Raw genomic sequence first — 21,325 nt, forward strand, 5'->3', positions numbered from 1 at the left:
TGCCATCACTTCTTCAAAAGCAGTATAGTTTTATTAAAAAAGACTTAAATGAGACATTGGAAACAGAAAAATGTTTATTGAAGATTTTCTATACGATACTACCTCAAATAAGACTAATTCAATGTAATTTAGGTGCAATACCAATTCTTTATAAATAATGAATAGTATTTTAAGAAAGAATTCTTTCAGTTTTATGGACATTTATACAAGACAAGACATCCATGACAAAAATGTGACTGCAGTTAACTTCTTTGCTTGTACTTTCTCATATGAGAAGCTATAGAAGATGCAATTTCAGAGTTCTTCTTATTCTGACCATAGTACTCAATGAAACTGCCATCAGGTCCAATAAGATACATGATGATTGTGTGGTCCACCTTGAAAGAAATCAAATGCAAGACATTAAAAAACTGCTTAGAGAAAATGCTTTCTTCGTAAAATTACACTTCATGAATATAAAGACAGTAACAGACAGCCATACATTCTGCTGGTAAGTGCCCTCAAAGTTGGAAGTGCATAGTAGCATTTAATATCACACATTACATGGCCAAATATGCATTTTACAATGCATTGTGACACTATACAATCTGCAGTAATGAAATTTTGTGGTTTTGGTGAAGACTGTTAAATGGCAGATTTAAGAAAAAGAGATGCAGATGGTGATGGAAACCTTGTTCATGAATGATACTATTATTCTGTACAGCTTTTGTTTCAGGGGACTTCAAAATGTGCTTCTGTGATTGTTTGGTTCCGTTTTTGCTATTCTGTCTTGTTATTCAACCATACCGAAATACAGCCGTGTTCAGGCCCCCTCAGTGTACCACTTCGATTTAAAAGCAATACATCCACTCACCATATTATTATCCAAAAACAAATGCTAAGTTCCTGCCCCTACAACAGATGCCCTTCCTTCATCATCCTCTTCCCCATTCTACCTTCCAAAACTCATACTACTGCCCCATTTCTTAATTTCCCCCTCCTTCCTTCCTTCCACTTCTCTTCCATAATATATGCTTTTTACCCTCATCAGCATCCTCTTTTCTTTTTGCTTACACTTTTTACTATACAGCATTTAACTCTTAGCAACAACACTGCCACCATATGTGTTAAATGACATTAGTAATCTTCTATACGGCACAAATCGCATTCCAGACTTTCCGTGCCCACTTACATTTCCAGAACACAAGTAATGCCTACTCCTTCAACACTACACCTCCAACACTCAACTATTCTTCCGTTCTTTTTTTTTCAGCTTTACACTTCTAATAAAGCAGAGTATATAATGTCACATAATATTTACAAGTAGGTCTCTGTACAACTTTCATCTATCAATCCCTTGTCACAGTTCAGCCTTTTATAGATTTCACTGCTTCCTCCCTCTACTTAAATCACTCTTTCCTTATCTAGTATTTTCAACTCTTCCTTTATTTATCCACTGCTTAAGAATGATCTTGGAACACTATGCCCCTGGCTTCTTTTCTGCAACAGATTCCATTTCTTCTGCACCATACACGTCCCTCACTCTCTTTTCCCTACTACAGTCCCTCCCATGAACAGTCTTTATTTTTATTTATTTATTTTTTTTTAATGTATGATTTTTTTACTGTGCCTACAGTCTGAATATTTGTTTTTACCGGCTAAAATCTAACTTACTTCATTGTACTTTTCTGCAGTGGTCAATGAGTGCATGGCATACTGGTTGCTTTAATGTTAGACACTTCTAGGTGACCTACAGAAAAAAAGTTATGTACTTACCATGGTGTTCCATCTGTGTTGTCCACTTTCATTCTTCCTTAACCACTGGGTTTGGATCCAAACCTCGGATCCAACTTGGCAGTTACTGCAGCTCGTGGCCAACTGAAACTAGAGCTCCTCCTCATCCATAAAGCACCAACCCCTAACATACCTCAGATCTTGTCTGCTAGATGACATAAATAATAAATATCAGAAAAAATGTCCCTAAGAAAGGAAAACCAATATCTAGTGCTCCATACAAGACACTGTGGGGTCTTTAAAATGTCCTGCTCTTCCAGAAGTCCATGATAACAAAGGTTGGGGGTGGTGCATGGGGAGTTGAGGAAGAATGAAAATGGACAAAACAGATGGAACATTATGTTATGTACATAACTTCTTTAGCTGATATTGTCAATTTTCATTCATTGCTCAACCACTGGGACAGAGTTCCCAGCTACTTAATATCAAGGGTGGACTCTGAGGAAGGCTTTTCCTGAGCATGGTTGAACCAAAGGCTGCTCTTCCACTCAAGACCAGAGCCAATTTTTAATGAGGATAAGGATTAGCCCAAACAGCAGCTGCACATATGTGATCCATGGAATGGTTGGATAAAAATACTGACGAGGTGGCCACTTATCTCATAGAGTGAGCTCTTACAGGTTTTGATAATGAAATGCCCGATTTACTATAGACAAAGGCTATGCAGTCCATAAACCACCTTGCCATTGTTACCTTTGTAACAGATTCGCCCAATTTATCTGCAAAGGATATAAATAATTGATCGATTTTCTAATGTCTTTGGTTCTGTGTAATTAGAAATGCAACTGTCTATGAAGATCCAGCAATTGTAACATGTATTCACTTTTTTTCAAATGTGGAAAGAAAACGGGCAAGTTTGATTGATACTGAATTCTGATACCACCTTAGGAAGGAAGCAAGGATCGGTTCTTAATGTCATCCTAACCTTATGGAAAATCAAATAAGGAGGTTTAGAGGATAACGCTTGAAGTTCTGAAATTCTCCTGGCAGAAGTAAGAGCCACTAGAAATATGGTCTTCCAGGTCAGAAATTTAAGATCACATTTTCCAGCTTGTTCAAAGGAGGAATGGATTAAGACCTGCAGAACAAGGTTCAAACCCATAGAGAAGTTGGACCTATATAAGGTGGTCTAAGTAAAATAGTACCTCTTCGAAAGGCCTTGCATTTCTTAGTAGAAGCTAAGGAATAACTGTCAACTTATATGAAAGTTCGAGATTGCTACCAATTGAACTTTTAATGGTAGAAGAGCTAGCTCCCTCATTAGACATTTCTGCCAAAAACTCTAGCACACTTGTTGGGGCTGAAAAGGGATCGACTCCACTTACTCTTGTACATTTTCTTAGTGAAAGCTTTATGGGAAGACAAAGGTGTATGATGGACATGGGATGACAGCATAGGTTCTCTGGATGTTAACAGAATTGGAGAAACCACACAGTTATTCCAAAAAAGCCAACAACTCATTGGAATACACACGACAAAAGAATACAAAATAGTAAAAATATAAAACGTGAGCGCTTTCACAGAGTCTTCTCTGTTTCCTCAGACATACTACAGTAACTGCTGCTCTTGTTTAAGTAATGATACATCTAGGTCATATCCAATCTGTTAACAGCATCTTGATTGAATAAATAAAAGTTAAAGTATACATAGTGAACTAAAAATATATGTAAAAAACTGTAAAAACATGCTCTATAAAATTAGATAGTGGTAAAACTGTAAAATATATGTACAAATATTAGATGATGTGACCAAGCTTCAGAACAAGAATGGATAATTAGACTTCAGGCTGACAGACCACCTGGACTAACTAGTACGGCTTCACTGAAACCTTTTCTTAGGAACAGGGCTTTGAAAAATGATTATTATGTTTGGTCACATCTTCTAATATTTGTACATATATTTTACAATGTTACCACTACCTAATTTTATAGAGCATGTTTTTACAGTTTTTTACATATATTTTTAGTTCACTATTTATATGATTGATTGTTTATATAGTGTTTGTATAGTGTATGCCTTTAACTTTTATTTATTCAATCAAGATGCTGTTAACTGATTGGATGTGACCTAGATGTATCATTATTTAAACAATAGCAGCAGTTACTGTAGTATGTCTGAGGAAGCAGAGAGGACTCTGTGAAAGCGTTCACATGTTTTATATTTTTACTATTTGGTATTAAAGTGTTGTTTTGCCATGTGTATTCCAACGAGTTGTTGGCTTTTTTGGAATATTATACTTTTATCGTTGGTTACTTTATCCAGATTCAGGGGATCTGTGTTTGATAAACCACGCAGTTAGCCTGAGGTTTGAGATGTCCCGATGAATCATGCCTGTCGGTTGAAACAGTAGGTCTGGAATCGCTTCCAGAATCTAAGGTGGATAAAGAAGATGAGGCCAAAGGAAGGGGAAACCAACCTTTCAAGGCCAAAAAGGTCCAATGAGAATGACTTTGCTCTTCAACCTTACAGTTTTCTGTAGAAATTTGGGACTCTAGAGGGGTTGGTGGATATGCATAGAGAAGAACGGAGGGCCAATTGTGGAACAGAGGGCCCCTTGGTGATTCCCCTGTGGGGGAGATTAGGGCAAAGAACCTGCTGCACTTGCTGTTTATGGGAGATGCAAAAAGATCCAGCAAGGCTGACCCCACTGACGGAAAATCACCTCAGTCACTTTTTTTTTTTTGAGAGACCACTCGTGAGGTAGAAGAATGCACCTGCTAAATTTGTCTACAAGGCTGGACTTCCCCAGAATGTGGCTGCTAACGGAAAGCAGTTGGATGACATTGCCTATTGCCACACTCTGAGGGCTTCTCAACACAAGGGATAAGACCAGGTTCCTCCTTGTTTGTTGATGTATCAAACTACTGATACACTGTCCATTTGAATCGCAACTGTTCCCAAAGGTAGAGCATCCTGAAAGGCTTGCAATGCTAAAAGCACTGCTCTCATCTCCAGAACATTTATATGCAAATTGGCCTCTTCAGGGAACCAAGTGCCTGGACTGTTTTTCCCAAGAAGTGTCCCCCACCCAATGTGGGATATGTCTGTGGTCACTATGCTTTGGGTTGAGAGAGAATAAACGGATGGCATTGTAAAATCTGATCTGACCTTATCCACCACCAAAGGTACTCTTGCATGCCTGTGTGATTCTTATTTGTGGGGTTTGTTTCACAATTTTCTAAGCTTGCCCTGCTCAGGGCTTTATTGTTTTGCCTGAAAAGCTGCTTCATTTTGTGGATTACAAGTTTTATTTGGAATCTGCTGTGAATTTTCTTTTGTTTATTCTTATTTGAATAAACATCGTTTGATTTAGACTTGACCATCTGGATGCTAGCATCCACTGAAGAATTTATAGAGGATATCTTGCTAGGTGAACAAGAACTATGGCTCCTAACATTAACCCCAAGGCTTGAAGAATTAATCAGGATGAAATTTTGGTGGTGTGAATAATTTTTGTGACCTGGAATCTTAATGTTTATTCTCTGTTTAGGGGGATTGAGTGCTCCTATGAATTGCAGTGAATGAGATGGATGCAACTGAGATTTGTTATAGTTTACTGTGATTGCCAGAAGGGAGCAAGTTTGGAATACCTGGTCTCTCACTATTATGAGTTGATGCCTGGTCGGACCAGTAATGAGCCAGTCATCTAAGTACGAATACACCCAGAATCCCTGCAGTCTCAAGTGAGCTGCCACCACTGCCATGCATTTAGTGAACACCCTGGGGGCTGTAATAAGACCAGACAGCAGGGCTTGGAATTGGTAATGATTGGCTCCCAGCCAGAAGCATAAAAACATTCTGGACCACTTGTTCATTTTTATGTGATAGTACGCATCCTGAAGGTCTATCGAGCACATCCAGTCATCCTTGCCTAGAAATGGCAGGATGGCCTGAACCATGACCATCCAAAACTTTGAGTGTCGAACTGACTTTTTCAAGTTGCTGAGATCGAGAATTGGTTTCCAGTCCCCTGTTTTTTGGCATTAAAATGAATCTTAAGTTCTGGATCCTTTCTGGTCTGGTGGGACTTCTTGGATGACTCTTTCTAGCAGCTTTTGTATTTCCAGTGCTGCTGCTTTCATCTTATTAGGTGGAACATCAGGAAACTTTTGTGAGAATGGAGGAGGAAGAGAAAAGGGAATTATAGAACCTCTGGAAATAATCCTCTGCACCCAAGTGTCTTTTGTGATATCTAGCCATGCCTCTCTGATTCAGGGATAAACGACCCCTGACTGCCTTTTGGGGCAATATGGCCTTTTTTCAGCAGCGCTGGTAGGCCCTGTCAGAGAAAGTGTCTCTAGACCCCTGGTTTTGTGGACAATCTCTGCTGTGCGGAAGGCATCTTCCATTAGCATTCCCTCCTCTGCCTTTGGGGGAACCATCTCCAAGTGGATCTTGGAAATGACCCTGAGATTATTTGAACCACATCTTCCAACCCCCTCGTTGGTTCATAGCAAAGGTCCTTTACGGGGTTGTAAAACATACTCTTACAACAGAGAGAGACAGACAGAGACCCTTTCCATCCTTCTCATGCTTTGGAACCAAAGCATATCCATCAAAGAAGCAATGACAAAAGAAGACTTGAACGGTTCCGCAAAATCACAAAAGCGCATTCAGGCATGTCTCCTTATCGAGATGCCTGAACCCACTGTCTTTGAGGTACCTTCAGCTGCATGGGAGACAAGACTCATGGACAAATTTGAGATGGACTGAAGGGATACCATCTATGAGGCTACCAAAGCTTGAGCTGCTGCAGTAATGGTCCCTGAAAGAGTATTTGACAATACCTTAATCCAATCTCTCTGTAACCTTTTGAAATATGCCAGGTAATTCAGTGACCTAAGAGCAAAGTGAAGCTTAGACATGCTTTCCGAGCCTGTCAAAAGCCCTGGACACTATTAGGGGAATGGACTGTGGAACTTTGTTCCGCAAGTTACTTCTTCATGGTCACCACCATGACCATGGCATTTACTGGTACTCACTTGATCCAGTGTTCCCTTCTTGTCAGAGATGCCAGAACACGATCTATTGGGGATAGGTTCAACTGAATCTGGTTCCTTCATGCCCAGTGAGAGATCAAATCAATGAGCTCAAGAGCATGCAGAGTTGCCCAGGAGGTAGATGGGCCAGATCCAAATGGCTCCAGAAACACAGATTCCTCTGGGGAAGGAATTTGGGATGACCAACCACCCCATTGCTTGAAGATCTTCAGAATGTCTCCATATGAGATGTCTTTGGGTGATCAGGGGGACCCTTCCCCTTTGCTGGTCTGTGTTTTCCACAATAGATTCCTGAGGGAAATCTAAGTGCCTTCTTTGGCACTTTCTCTTCTTGAGTACTTCCTTGGTGGGATGTTCTGAGGAAGTGTCAGAAGAGAAGGTAATACCCTGCTGGATAGTCTGGAGGGGTTGGACTGGCTGTCCTGTGGAGTCGAATGTCGAGGGTCTTGATGCATATACACATGGGATGTTGAAGGAAGATCCAAGGGGAGAGGGACCATCTGTCCTGCCGAAGCAGAGAAAATTCTCTCCACTACCTCGAAGGCAGACCAGCCCAGGGAGTAGGAAGCAGAGAAGCCATGCTTCTGTCCCATCAGCTCCATCTGCCCCAAAGGCAACGCACTTGAGACAATGGCTGGAGCTGAGCTGTACAGGGCAGAGGCTTCAAGGGGCAGAAATGGCTGCAAAAACTTTGGAGTTGACTCCAACACCTCAGATCCAACCAGAATGCCTCGGTTCCTAGAGCCACTCGCCTCCAAACTTGTCTGAGCTGGGGCACTCAGACAAACTTTCGGATCAGAGGACACCAATACTCTTGGATCTGAACCATACAGTTTCAGTAAATTTGGATCCAAGGACTTCAAAACGAAGTGTCGGATGGGAGAAAGAGCCAGTACTGGAGGGGTAGATCTGACTAAGGCTTCCTGACCAGAGGGATCTGGAGCCAACAGAACCCTTATCTGTATCTGTACCAAAAGAAACAATCATCATTCTATCCATGTCGGCTTCAGTGAGACTCCTGTAAAAACGAGATTAAGAAACAAATACCAAACAAAGTAGTCACTGCTGAGACGGAAATCTCTGGGGTTCCTTATTTTATTTTTCACACTAAAACATTAAAATAATAGAACGAACAGCAGGATTGAGCGCTTTCTTCCCTCAAAAGGGATTTCATCAGAATCAGTTAACATTTTCAAATAATTCCTTTTATATCAATCAATTATGACATCACCATTAGTTGTACTAAAAACTTCATTAATATTAAGTAGGTTTCTGACCAGTATTAAAAAAACATTTGTACATATGTTTTTTAAAAAATGTATGCATGTTAGTTATAAAATACATGTAGTTCATTCTGTTAAATTTATAAATATATACATATTATACAGTATTGTTAAAAAAAAACATTTAAATTTATTTTCCAATTAATGCCCTTTTATTTAAAATGGGTTTGATAGAAATGATTTGATTTAAGCCAGGCGTTTGCCCAGCTTGTAATTTAATTTGCCACCATGTTTCTTTGTCTTCTATGTGGCTTCTATATTCCCCACCTCTTGGTTCATGTGCAACTTTTTCTAATATTCCAAAATTAAACTCTATAAAGTGATTACATATTGTGGAATGTTTATATAATGCATTATTCAAATTCTTAGTAAAAATCTGATATGAATGTTCATACATCCTGTCCCTCAGCCTTCGTTCTGTTTTCCCCACGTAAAAGGCTGGACAGGATTTCATAATAAGTATATTATACCTCTAGTTTGGCAGTTACCCTTAAAGTTGATTTTAGACAGGAATATGTTATTTAATGTAATGTGATCATTATTATATATATATATCTGCATTGAGAGCAGTTTCCACACTTTTTAGTACCACCATAAATTTTCTTACCCTTACCATTTTCAAAACTTCTTTTTAAATTCGGCCCTAATTTATAAACAAAATTGGGTTTATCCCCCCCAATGCCCCATAATTTTGGGTTATTTTTAAATATGATCCAATTCTTGTTTATAATATTTTCAACCTCTTTTGTTTTACTTCCAAAGGGTATAACCATAGCTCTTTCAAATCTGACACCTTCCGTTTCTCTTACTTTTTTACTACCTTCCTCACTTATATCAAGACCTAAAAGGGGCTTATATTTATTACCCCATTCTCCTAAAACATATTCTTCGTATTCTTGGATCACTTTTTTTGGGTACCCCCTTTCTTTGAACATTTTTGACACCTTTGTAAGTTCCTCCTCTAGTTCTTCCCTTTCAGAAGTCATTCTTGCAACCCTAATCATCTGTCCCTTTATGATACTGTTTTTCTGCTTGACGGTGGTTGCTCGAGTATTCTAAATAAGAATTACTGAACGTGGGTTTTCTGTATATTTTGGAACTAAAGCCATTACTTCCTTTCTTAATGTATGTGTCCAAATAGTTAAGTCCCATATTATTATATGTATGTGTGAACTTCAAAAAGTTTGTACACTCGTTTAGGTATAGCATAAAATCATGAATCATGTTTTCTGGGCCTTTCCACAAAATAAATATGTCGTCCAAAAATCTGACATATAATGCCATGTGCTTATAAAACTGGCTATTAAATACATAGTTTTGTTCCCAATGCAAAAGCACCATGTTGGCAAAAATGGGTGCACATGACGCCCCCATGGCTACACCCTTTGATTGCCTATAATATTCCCCCTCAAATAGGATGTAGTTGTTATCCAAAACTATCTCCATAAAGTCTAATAGTAACTCTTTTTTATTTTCATCCACATGGGTATTATTATTTAGGCTCTCTGTAAAGTATTCCATCCCTTCCTTTTTTGGAATACTAGAAAACATGTCTGCAATATCAATGGTTAATAAAAGCAAGTTTTTGTCCCAATAATCTTTTTTAATTTTTGATAGAAAGTCCCATGAATCCTTTACCAAATGTTCATTGTTAAAGATTTCATTTTTTAACCAAGAGTCTACTACCACTCCAAAGGGGTATGTTTTTGATCCTCTACCATCAATAATTGGTCTAAAAGACAAGGGGTCCAAGCCTTTATGTACTTTTGGTATACCAAAAATAGTTGCTATTTTTGGTTGTAATACTTTAAGAAATCTGTATAGTTCTCCCGAGATCCTTTCTTCAATCAAGTAATCTTCTAAATAGAAGTCAATTCTTTTGTGACTTATGTTTACTTCGTTAATTGATGAATGTTGGTAAGTGTTGAGGTCATTTAGTATTTCAAAAATCTTTTGTGAATATTCAAGGGAATTGTACAATACCATTCCTCCTCCCTTGTCGGGTCTCATGACTCTAATAGTCTCATCAGTTCTGATTTTTATCAAAATTTCATTTTCCCTTTTGCTTAAATTATTGTGTGAAAAGCTGCGTTTTTCATTACATTTTAAATTATAAATTTCTTCCTCAACTGCTTTTTCGAAGATGTTTATAGTAGGATCTGTTGGTGGAATAAAAGTACTTTTATTTTTTAGTTCTGGATTTTTACATCCTATTCTGGGTACATTTTGACCATCATACATATATTTACAACTTTACAGGAATGGAAATACAAAAAGAACATTTTAGTTTATGTATGAAGGGGTTAAAATTTGTCCCTAAAAAAACATTTGATTACATTGACACAATTGTAGAGTTAAAAATGTACACAAGGAAACTAAATCTAGCTTATATGTATGATGGTCAAAATGTACCCAGAATAGGATGTAAAAATCCAGAACTACAAAATAAAAGTACTTTTATTCCACCAACAGATCCTACTATAAACATCTTCGAAAAAGCAGTTGAGGAAGAAATTTATAATTTAAAATGTAATGAAAAACGCAGCTTTTCACACAATAATTTAAGCAAAAGGGAAAATGAAATTTTGATAAAAATCAGAACTGATGAGACTATTAGAGTCATGAGACCCGACAAGGGAGGGGGAATGGTATTGTACAATTCCCTTGAATATTCACAAAAGATTTTTGAAATACTAAATGACCTCAACACTTACCAACATTCATCAATTAACGAAGTAAACATAAGTCACAAAAGAATTGACTTCTATTTAGAAGATTACTTGATTGAAGAAAGGATCTCGGGAGAACTATACAGATTTCTTAAAGTATTACAACCAAAAATAGCAACTATTTTTGGTATACCAAAAGTACATAAAGGCTTGGACCCCTTGTCCTTTAGACCAATTATTGATGGTAGAGGATCAAAAACATACCCCTTTGGAGTGGTAGTAGACTCTTGGTTAAAAAATGAAATCTTTAACAATGAACATTTGGTAAAGGATTCATGGGACTTTCTATCAAAAATTAAAAAAGATTATTGGGACAAAAACTTGCTTTTATTAACCATTGATATTGCAGACATGTTTTCTAGTATTCCAAAAAAGGAAGGGATGGAATACTTTACAGAGAGCCTAAATAATAATACCCATGTGGATGAAAATAAAAAAGAATTACTATTAGACTTTATGGAGATAGTTTTGGATAACAACTACATCCTATTTGAGGGGGAATATTATAGGCAATCAAAGGGTGTAGCCATGGGGGCGTCATGTGCACCCATTTTTGCCAACATGGTGCTTTTGCATTGGGAACAAAACTATGTATTTAATAGCCAGTTTTATAAGCACATGGCATTATATGTCAGATTTTTGGACAACATATTTATTTTGTGGAAAGGCCCAGAAAACATGATTCATGATTTTATGCTATACCTAAACGAGTGTACAAACTTTTTGAAGTTCACACATACATATAATAATATGGGACTTAACTATTTGGACACATACATTAAGAAAGGAAGTAATGGCTTTAGTTCCAAAATATACAGAAAACCCACGTTCAGTAATTCTTATTTAGAATACTCGAGCAACCACCCGGTCAAGCAGAAAAACAGTATCATAAAGGGACAGATGATTAGGGTTGCAAGAATGACTTCTGAAAGGGAAGAACTAGAGGAGGAACTTACAAAGGTGTCAAAAATGTTCAAAGAAAGGGGGTACCCAAAAAAAGTGATCCAAGAATACGAAGAATATGTTTTAGGAGAATGGGGTAATAAATATAAGCCCCTTTTAGGTCTTGATATAAGTGAGGAAGGTAGTAAAAAAGTAAGAGAAACGGAAGGTGTCAGATTTGAAAGAGCTATGGTTATACCCTTTGGAAGTAAAACAAAAGAGGTTGAAAATATTATAAACAAGAATTGGATCATATTTAAAAATAACCCAAAATTATGGGGCATTGGGGGGGATAAACCCAATTTTGTTTATAAATTAGGGCCGAATTTAAAAAGAAGTTTTGAAAGTGGTAAGGGTAAGAAAATTTATGGTGGTACTAAAAAGTGTGGAAACTGCTCTCAATGCAGATATATATATATAATAATGATCACATTACATTAAATAACATATTCCTGTCTAAAATCAACTTTGTTAAGGGTAACTGCCAAACTAGAGGTATAATATACTTGGCTATGTGTAAATCCTGTCCAGCCTTTTACGTGGGGAAAACAGAACGAAGGCTGAGGGACAGGATGTATGAACATTCATATCAGATTTTTACTAAGAATTTGAATAATGCATTATATAAACATTCCACAATATGTAATCACTTTATAGAGTTTAATTTTGGAATATTAGAAAAAGTTGCACATGAACCAAGAGGTGGGGATTATAGAAGCCACATAGAAGACAAAGAAACATGGTGGCAAATTAAATTACAAGCTGGGCAAACGCCTGGCTTAAATGAAATCATTTCTATCAAACCCATTTTAAATAAAAGGGCATTAATTGGAAAATAAATTTAAATGTTTTTTTAACAATACTGTATAATATGTATATATTTATAAATTTAACAGAATGAACTGCATGTATTTTATAACTAACATGCATACATTTTTTAAAAAACATATGTACAAATGTTTTTTTAATACTGGTCAGAAACCTACTTAATATTAATGAAGTTTTTAGTACAACTAATGGTGATGTCATAATTGATTGATATAAAAGGAATTATTTGAAAATGTTAACTGATTCTGATGAAATCCCTTTTGAGGGAAGAAAGCGCTCAATCCTGCTGTTCGTTCTATTATTTTAATGTTTCAGTGTGAAAAATAAAATAAGGAACCCCAGAGATTTCCGTCTCAGCAGTGACTACTTTGTTTGGTATTTGTGGACTTTGCACTGTTGGGTCCGTTTTATCTTGAGATTAAGAAACAGATGAAGACTTGGACCAACGTCTCTCAAGGAATGGAGACGGGACCCTAGAAGGTACAGCTCTATAGTCGGGGACTATCAGACCCAAAAAAGCACCTTCTGAGCCAAAGTACTCTGATCTGAAGACACTTTGGGAGATGTTGTCTTGGAGATGGACAGCTTCGGATCTCACTTGGATTTCTTAAGGGGAGGCTCTGTTGATTAAGGAGTTGAAGAACTCAACTTTTTTGGGGACTTTCTGGGAGCATCCTTGGAAGCTACTTTAGAGGATGAGCCCCAGATATGGCTTCTGAAAAAGAAGCAGGCAAAAGACCCTTGACAATTTATCGGTCCACTACAGCCCGCAGATTAAAACTGACATATATCACAAAGCACATTAAGATGTTCTGGGCCTAAGCAGCAGACACAGAGATCATGGGCTTCAGAGTAAGGCAGCTTATGGCCAGCCACATTTTTTTTTAGATTTTTTAACACTTTTCATCATGAAAAAAATCTCAAAACGGTAATAAAAAAAGTTTTTTTTAAAGGGTAAGAAGGAAGGGAAAAACAGTAAACCTGTACCAGCAATGGTACTGAAGAATACACCTAAGATTTTTAAAGCTTGAGGAAAAATAACAATAATACCAGCAATGGTAGAAGAGAAATACACTGTGTGTACATATAATAATATAGAAAGGAAAATATCAAGGCACTTCTGAATATGCTCCAGAGCAAAGCTGACCACATCTATAAGCGAAAGCGGCAAACGAGACCTGAGGTATGTTAGGGGTTGGTGCATTAAGGATAAGGAGGAGTTTGAGAGTTTCAGTTGGCCACAAGCTATAGTAATGACCAAATCGTACCTAAGGTCTGGATCTGAACCCAATGGTTGAGGAATGAATGAAAAAAAGAAGTTATGTACTCACCATAATGTTCCATCTGAGAAGTTCTACTTCATCTGTCTTTAACCTGTGGAATACCAGATCCGTATCGGATCCGAGCCGGCAACCTTACTAGCATCTGCTCCGAGTTCAAACTTCCTCCCCTTACCCATTAATACACCTCCACTACCTTCCAACCCCCAGATCGAGTTTGCTGAATCTTATACTGATAACCAAACCTGAAAAAATACTTGTGACCTATAAATGCAGCCTGTAGGCTGTTCATATGTAGAGGTCTGGGGGAAGGAGGGAGGGATGGTTGAAGACAAATGAAGTAGAACTACTCAGATGGAATGTTATGGTGAGTACATAACTTCTTTATCTGTAGTAGTTTACTTCATTTGGTCTTCAACCTGTGGGAAAGAGTCCCCAGCTACTAACCTCCTGGGAGGCCCTCATGAAAGGATATTCCGGAGCACCGCGGAACCAAAGGATGCTCTCCTTCTGGAAGTCAAATCCAATTTGTAATGAGAAATAAATGTATGAGATGAGGACCAAGTAGCTGCAGAACAAATATCATCCAAAGAAACTCTACATCAAAAAGCCGCAGACGTGGCCATTGTTCTAGTGGAATGAGCTCTCACCTGACCCAGAGGAGACATGCCTCTGTCTTTATAGACCTGAAAGATGCATGAAGAAATCCATCTAGCAATAGTGACCTTGGAGATAAGGTTTCCCCAAAAAAGGTTTATAGAAGGATACAAATAGTCGATCAGATTTACGGAAAATTTTTTGTCCTGTGTAAATAGAATCGTAATCCAGCAGGTGGAGTTTGTATTCCATCTTGTTAGTAAAATTAGGAAAGAAGACATGCAAATTGATGGTTTGATTGATATTGACTGGTGATGCCACCTTAGGGAGAAAGGATGGATTGGTCAGAAGGGAAACCCTATCTTTCTGAAAAATCATATAAGGAACTTTGATGGACAAGGCCTGCAGTTCTAAAACCATTGTGGCAGAGGTAATAGCCACCAGAAATGCTGTTTTCCAAGATAAATATTTCAGATCTGCGGTTGCAGCAGGTTCAAAAGGCAGAGCGACCAAAGCTTGAAAAACCATAGTAAGGTCCCATGGGGGAACAGGATCCTTGACTGGGGGGGGCATAACAAAAAAGTGCCTTTGATAAAGCCTTTACACAGTCTGGAGGAGGCTAGAGAGGCAGAATTCTCACCCACATGAAAATGAGAAACGGCAGCCAACTGAACCTTGACAGTAGAACAACTAGCTCCATGTTGAAAAATATCAGCTAGAAAATAAATCATCATCATCATCTTTCGGCTTTTCCCGTTAGGGGTCCCCACAGCAGATCATCTCTTTCCATTTCTTCCTATCCTCTGCATCTTGCTCTGTCACACCAACCGCCTGCATGTCCTCTCTCACCACGTCCATAAACCTTATCTTAGGCCTTCCTCTTTTCCTCTTACCTGGCAGCTCCATCCTTAGCATCTTTTTCCCAATATACCCATCATCCCTCCTCAGCACATGTCCAAATCAACGCAATCTCGTCTCTTGCTTTGTCTCCAAACTGTCCAACATGAGCTGACCCTCTAATATACTGATTCCTAATCCTATCCATCCTAGTCACACCGAGTGCAAATCTTAACATCTTTAACTCTGCCACATCCAGCTCTGACTCCTGCCTTTTTGTCAATGTCACTGTCTGCAACCCATATAACATAGCTGGTCTCGCTACAGTCTTGTAGACCTTCCCTTTCATTCTTACTGGTACCAGTCTGTCACAAATCACTCCTGACACTCTTCTCCACCCATTCCACCCTGCCTGTACTCTCTTCTTCACCTCTCTTCCACATTCACCATTACTCTGAACTGTTGATCCCAAGTACTTAAACTCGTCCACCTTTACCAACTCTACTCCCTGCATCCTCACCATTCCTCTACCCTCCATCTCATTTACACACATATATTCTGTCTTAGCCCTGCTGACCTTCATTCCTCTGCTCTCTAGAGCATATCTCCACCTCTCCAGAGTCTCCTCAACCTGATTCCTACTCTCACTACAGATCACAATGTCATCTGCAAACATCATAGTCCACGGGGTCTCCTGTCTGATCTCATCTGTCAACCTGTCCATCACTACTGCAAATAAGAAAGGACTCAGAGCTGATCCTTGATGTAATCCCACCTCCACCTTAAACGGATCTGTCACTCCCACTGCAGTCCTCACAACTGTCACACTACCCTCGTACATATCCTGTACCACTCTTACATACTTCTCTGCCACTCCCGACTTCCTCATACAATACCACAAATCTTCTCTAGGCACCCTGTCATATGCTTTCTCCAAGTCTACAAAGACACAACGCAACTCCTTCGGACCTTTTCTGTATTTCTCCAATAACACTCTCAGAGCAAACACCGCATCTGTAGTGCTCTTTCCTGGCATGAAACCATACTGCTGATCACTAATCATCACCTCCCTTCTTAACCTAGATTTTACTAATCTCTCCCATAACTTCAAGCTGTGACTGATCAATTTTATCCCTCTGTAGTTACTGCAGCTCTGCACATCACCCTTTATTCTTAAAGATAGGTACCAAAACACTTTCTCCACTCCCCAGGCATCCTCTGACTTTCCAAAATTTCATTAAACAATCTAGTTAGAAATTCCACTGCCATTTCTCCTAAGCACCTCCATGCTTCCATTGGGATTTCATCTGGGCCAACAGCCTTTCCATTCTTCATCCTCTTCATAGCTGTCCTTACTTCCTCCTTGCTTATCTGTTTCACTTCCTGATTCACTATCCCCACATCATCCAACCTTCTCTCTCTCTCATTCTCTTCATTCATCAGCCTCTCAAAATACTCTTTCCATCTACTCAACACACTCTCCTCTCTTGTGAGTACCTTTCCCTCACGATCCTTTATCATCCTTACTTGCTGCACATCTTTCCCAGCTCTGTCCCTCTGTCTAGCCAATCGGTACAGGTCCTTTTCTCCCTCTTTAGTGTCCAATCTCTCATACAATTCTCCATACGCCTTATCCTTAGCTTTCGCCACCTCTCTCTTTGCCATGCGCCTCATCTCCTTATACTCATGTCTACTTTCCTCATCTCTTTGACAATCCCACTTCCTCTTCACCAGCCTCTTCCTCTGTATACTCTCCTGTACTTCCTCATTCCACCACCAGGTCTCCTTGTCCTCCTTCCTCTGTCCAGATGTCACACCAAGCACCTTTCTAGCAGTCTCCCTTACTAGTTCTGCTGTAGTTACCCAGCTATTCGGTAACTCTCCACTGCCTCCCAGTGCCTGTCTTAACTCTTCCCTAAACTCCACTTCACAATCACCCTTTTTTAACTTCCAACATTTAATCCTTGGCACTGCTTTCACACTCCTCCTCTTCTTGATCACCAACGTCATCCTACAGACCACCATTCTATGCTGCTTAACTACACTTTCCCCTGCCACCACTTTACAGTCTCCAATCTCCTTCAGACTGGCCCTCCTACATAGGATATAATCCACCTGTGTGCATCTTCCTCCACTCTTGTACATCACCCTATGCTCCTCCCTCTTCTTAAAATACATATTCACCACAGCCATGTCCATCCTTTTCGCAAAATCCACAATCATCTGACCTTCTGCATTCCTCTCCTTAAAACCATTCCTACCCATCTCTTCCTCATCCTCTCTGTTCACTTCACCAACATGCCCATTAAAGTCCGCTCCAATCACTAATCTCTCACCCTTGGGTACACTCACCACAACTTCATCCAACTCATTCCAAAATTTCTCTTTCTCATCCATCGCACACCCAACTTGTGGAGCATATGCACTACCAAAATTCATCATTACACCATCAATTTCGAGCTTCATAAACATCACTCCGTCAGACACTCTTCATGTCTAAAATACTCTTGGCATATTGTTCCTTTAGTATAACCCCTAACTCATTTCTCCTGCCATCCACACCATGACAGAACAATTTGAACCAGTTTCCTAAACACCTGGCCTTACTTCCCTTCCATTTGGTCTCTTGCACGCACAATATATCAACCTTCCTTCTCTCCATCATATCAGCTAGCTCTCTTCCTATACCAGTCATACTGCCAACATTCAAAGTTCCTACCCTCAATGCTACACTCCTAACCTTCCTCCTCTCTTCCTGCCTTCGGGCATGCCTTCGCCCTCCTCTTCTCCTTCGGCCAACAGTAGCCCAATTTCCGCCAGCACCCTGTTGGCTAACAGTACTGGTGGCAGTCGTCGTTAACCTGGGCCTCGACCAATCCGGTATGGAAATATGAAATTTTCACGCCATAAGTTATGTGGCAGAATTTTTACATCAAATAAAGAATGGCAGAAATAGGAGCCATGAAAGGGTCTAAACTCCTTTGAGAGGCCCAAAAGGAAAAACGTTTCCACTTGCTGCGATAAACCTTCCTGATCGAAGACTTATGAGCGGCCACCAAAATAGACCTAACTGAGGAGGATAATCCAGGAGTCCTAGCAATCACGGGAACTGGAGCAGCCAAGCTGTGAGCTTCAAACTGTCCAGATTCGGATGAGGAATCCCTGAAGGGTGTGAAATCAGATACTGAATGGGATCCAAGGTGGAGCCAGAATGTGAGACCAAAGGAAGGGAAACCATACCTGGCAAGGCCAAAATGGGGCAATGAGGATCACTTTGCTTCCCAGTCGACGATTTTTCTGTAGAAACCTCGGAATAACAGGTTCTAGCGGGTAAGCATACAGAAGACCGGGAGGCCAAGCATGTACTATAGCATCTCTGGGGGGACTCCCCCAGCAGGGGATTCAGAGCAAATAACTCACTGCACTTCGCGTTGGAAGGAAATGCAAAGAGATCACAGCAAGGCTGACCCCACTCACTGAAGATCCGTTCCGTTACTGAAAGATTCAGAGACTACTCGTATGGGATCAGAATAGTCCGATTTAACCTGTCCACTAAGATGCTGGACCGTCCTGGAATGTGGGTTGCGATGAGAAAGCGACCAGTGGAGATCGCCCATTTCCACACTCTTATGGCCTCGCGACAAAGGGGGTAAGATCTGGTCCCTCCCTGTTTGCTGATATACCAGACCACTGACATGTTGTCTCACTGAATTGTAATCGTTCCCAGAGGAAGAAAGGCATGAAGGGCCTGCAGCGCTAAAAGGACCGCCTTCACCTCTAGAACATTTATGTGCAAGCTGTTCTCTACCGGGGACCACAGGCCTTGGACTCTCCTGCCCGAACAATGACCCCCCCCCACACCAGAGTTGGGAGGTGTCCGTGGTCACTGTGGCTTGGGCCGGGGCTGGAACAAAGGGTCATCCCTCCAAAATGTCCGGAGGACACATCCACTATATGAGGGATGACCGACAGACTCGACTGAGTTGTATTGGATATGCCAATGGAAGTTCCAATAAGGACCACTGTATAGCTAGAGTCTACTGTAGAATTCTCATATGCAACCGGGCACACGGGAGAAGCGTTATAGTCACCGCCATTGAACCTAAGGCCCTCAACATTGATTCCGCGGTTGGGAGATGAGAATGGTAGATTAGAGAGACATGCATCCTCAGGTTTTGTACTCCCTCCGAGGTCAGGAAGATTTTGCACTGTAAAGTATTATCCTTGCGAAAATGTAATCTATCACCTGTACAGGATATACGAGTGATTTGGATGCATTGATTGTGATCCCCAAAAGCAGGGCAAGGATCAAGAAATAATCCCTGGTTTGGGAGAGTAGACACCTGGTGGGAGCAGTGAGGAGCCAATCGTCCGGGTACGGATAGACCTGAATCCTCTGAAGCATCAGGTGAGCCGGTACCACCGCTATCACTTTGGTGAACACCCTGGGGGGCTGTGGTGAGACCAAAGGGTAAGGCTCGAAATTGAAAATGATTGACTCCTAGCTGGAAGCGAAGGAACCTCCTGGAGCTTCTGTGCATTTTTATGTGATAGTAAGCATTCAGGAGGTCTAACAAGGACATCCAGTCGCTCTCTTGCAGGTACGGCGTGATGGACTGCAGTGTGACCATCCGGAACTTCCCTTTGGCAACCGACAGCTTCAGGGTAGAAAGGTCCAGAATGGGCCTTAAGTCCCTTGTTTTCTTTGGCACCAAAAAGAACTTGGAGTGGAAGCCCGATCTGGACTGATCTGGGGGGATGGTTTTGATGGCTAGTTTTACTAGCAGCTCAGAAATTTCCTGTGCTGCTGCCTACCTTTGCGTGGGTGTTACGTCCGGGAGGTGTTTGGGAGATTTGGGGGGACCCACAAAGGGGATAGAGTATCCTCTGGATATGATATGAAGCACCCAGTGTCTGATGTTAAGGACGCCCATGCCGCCAGGTGCAAGGACAATCATCCCCCGACTGCCTCCAGAGTAGAGCAGTCGGGCCACCCCTCAGGGTTGCTGCCCAGGTCTGCCTGAGAAAGGTTATCGAGACCCAAAATTCCTCGGACCCCCGCTGCCTCTGGGCCAGCGTCCATTCTGTCCCCCTCTGCCTCTGGGGGGAGGAAGAGCCCTGAGTGTCCTGGGAATACTGTGACTTCTGGAACCACATCTTTTGCCCTCTCTGGTTCCGGGAAACGGACCGCTGAGGGTTCGAGAAGTGGATCCTGACAGCAGACAGCGTCTTCCCATCCTTCTCACTCTGGACTAACATCTCTTTGACGGTCTTACCAAAAAAGAGTAGAGCCATCATAAGGGGCATTGGCAAAAGAAGCCTTGAAAGGTTCAGAAAATTGACAATCTGAGCCAGGCGTCTTGCCTCATGGACACGTCAGACCCAGCCACCCTAGCCGCTCCTTCAGTAGCATGTTAAAGCAGTCACATGGACGTGTTGGAGACTGCTTTCAAAGTGGCCACCCTCGCAGAGAACAAGACCCTGTCCTCCTGTGACATGGACTTAGGGGAGACTCCTCCAGCTCCTTTGCCAGGTAGTTCAGCACACTAATAAAAAGGGTAGCTGAAGCGTAAACCCGCTTCCCTAGGTGGGCCATCATCCACGACTCTTGGTCAGGAGGATGAACCAAGGAACTCTCCTGGGCTAGTTCCTTCTTTGTGGCTGCTGCTACCACCATAGCATCTAAGGGGCAGCCCTTGTTCCATGCCGGCCTATCAGAAGGTGGACTCAAAATCTTGTCAGGTCTTTTGGGAATTGGTTTCACAGTGTCCGGCTCCTTCCATGCCCACGAAGTGACCAGATCCACCAAGGGATCTGCGGGAGGGGACACCCAGGAAGTAGATGGGCCCGTGTCGAAAGCCTCCAGGAAACGGACTCGTCAGATGAAGGCTTGGGGGCAGACCAACTTCCCCGTTGGCAAAGGATTTCCATGATGTCTCCAAAGGAGACATCCTTGGGAGGTGACCTGGGGGAACCTCCCTCATCATCCAAGTCCATATCCTCAGTAAAGGACTCGGGGGAGTTCAAGTGCCTCCTCTTGCATGTATGCTTGCTTG

The 21,325-nt window shown here is 40.9% G+C and overlaps 1 protein-coding gene across 1 annotated transcript in view; it reads right to left on the reverse strand.

Annotated features, from left to right (window-relative positions):
• The window catches only part of LOC122799228 (protein SCO1 homolog, mitochondrial), a gene marked incomplete at its 5' end in the record, with an annotated part of 284,525 nt that continues 263,200 nt past the window's right edge, over window positions 1–21,325 (reverse strand). Inside the window, 1 exon segment of the mRNA XM_044068150.1 lies at window positions 1–377. Within this exon segment, the coding sequence (XP_043924085.1) occupies window positions 243–377 (135 nt within the window).

Source organism: Protopterus annectens, chromosome 4.part0 (assembly GCF_019279795.1).
Source record: "Protopterus annectens isolate FY-2018-M chromosome 4.part0, PAN1.0, whole genome shotgun sequence".
NCBI lineage: Eukaryota > Metazoa > Chordata > Ceratodontiformes > Protopteridae > Protopterus > Protopterus annectens.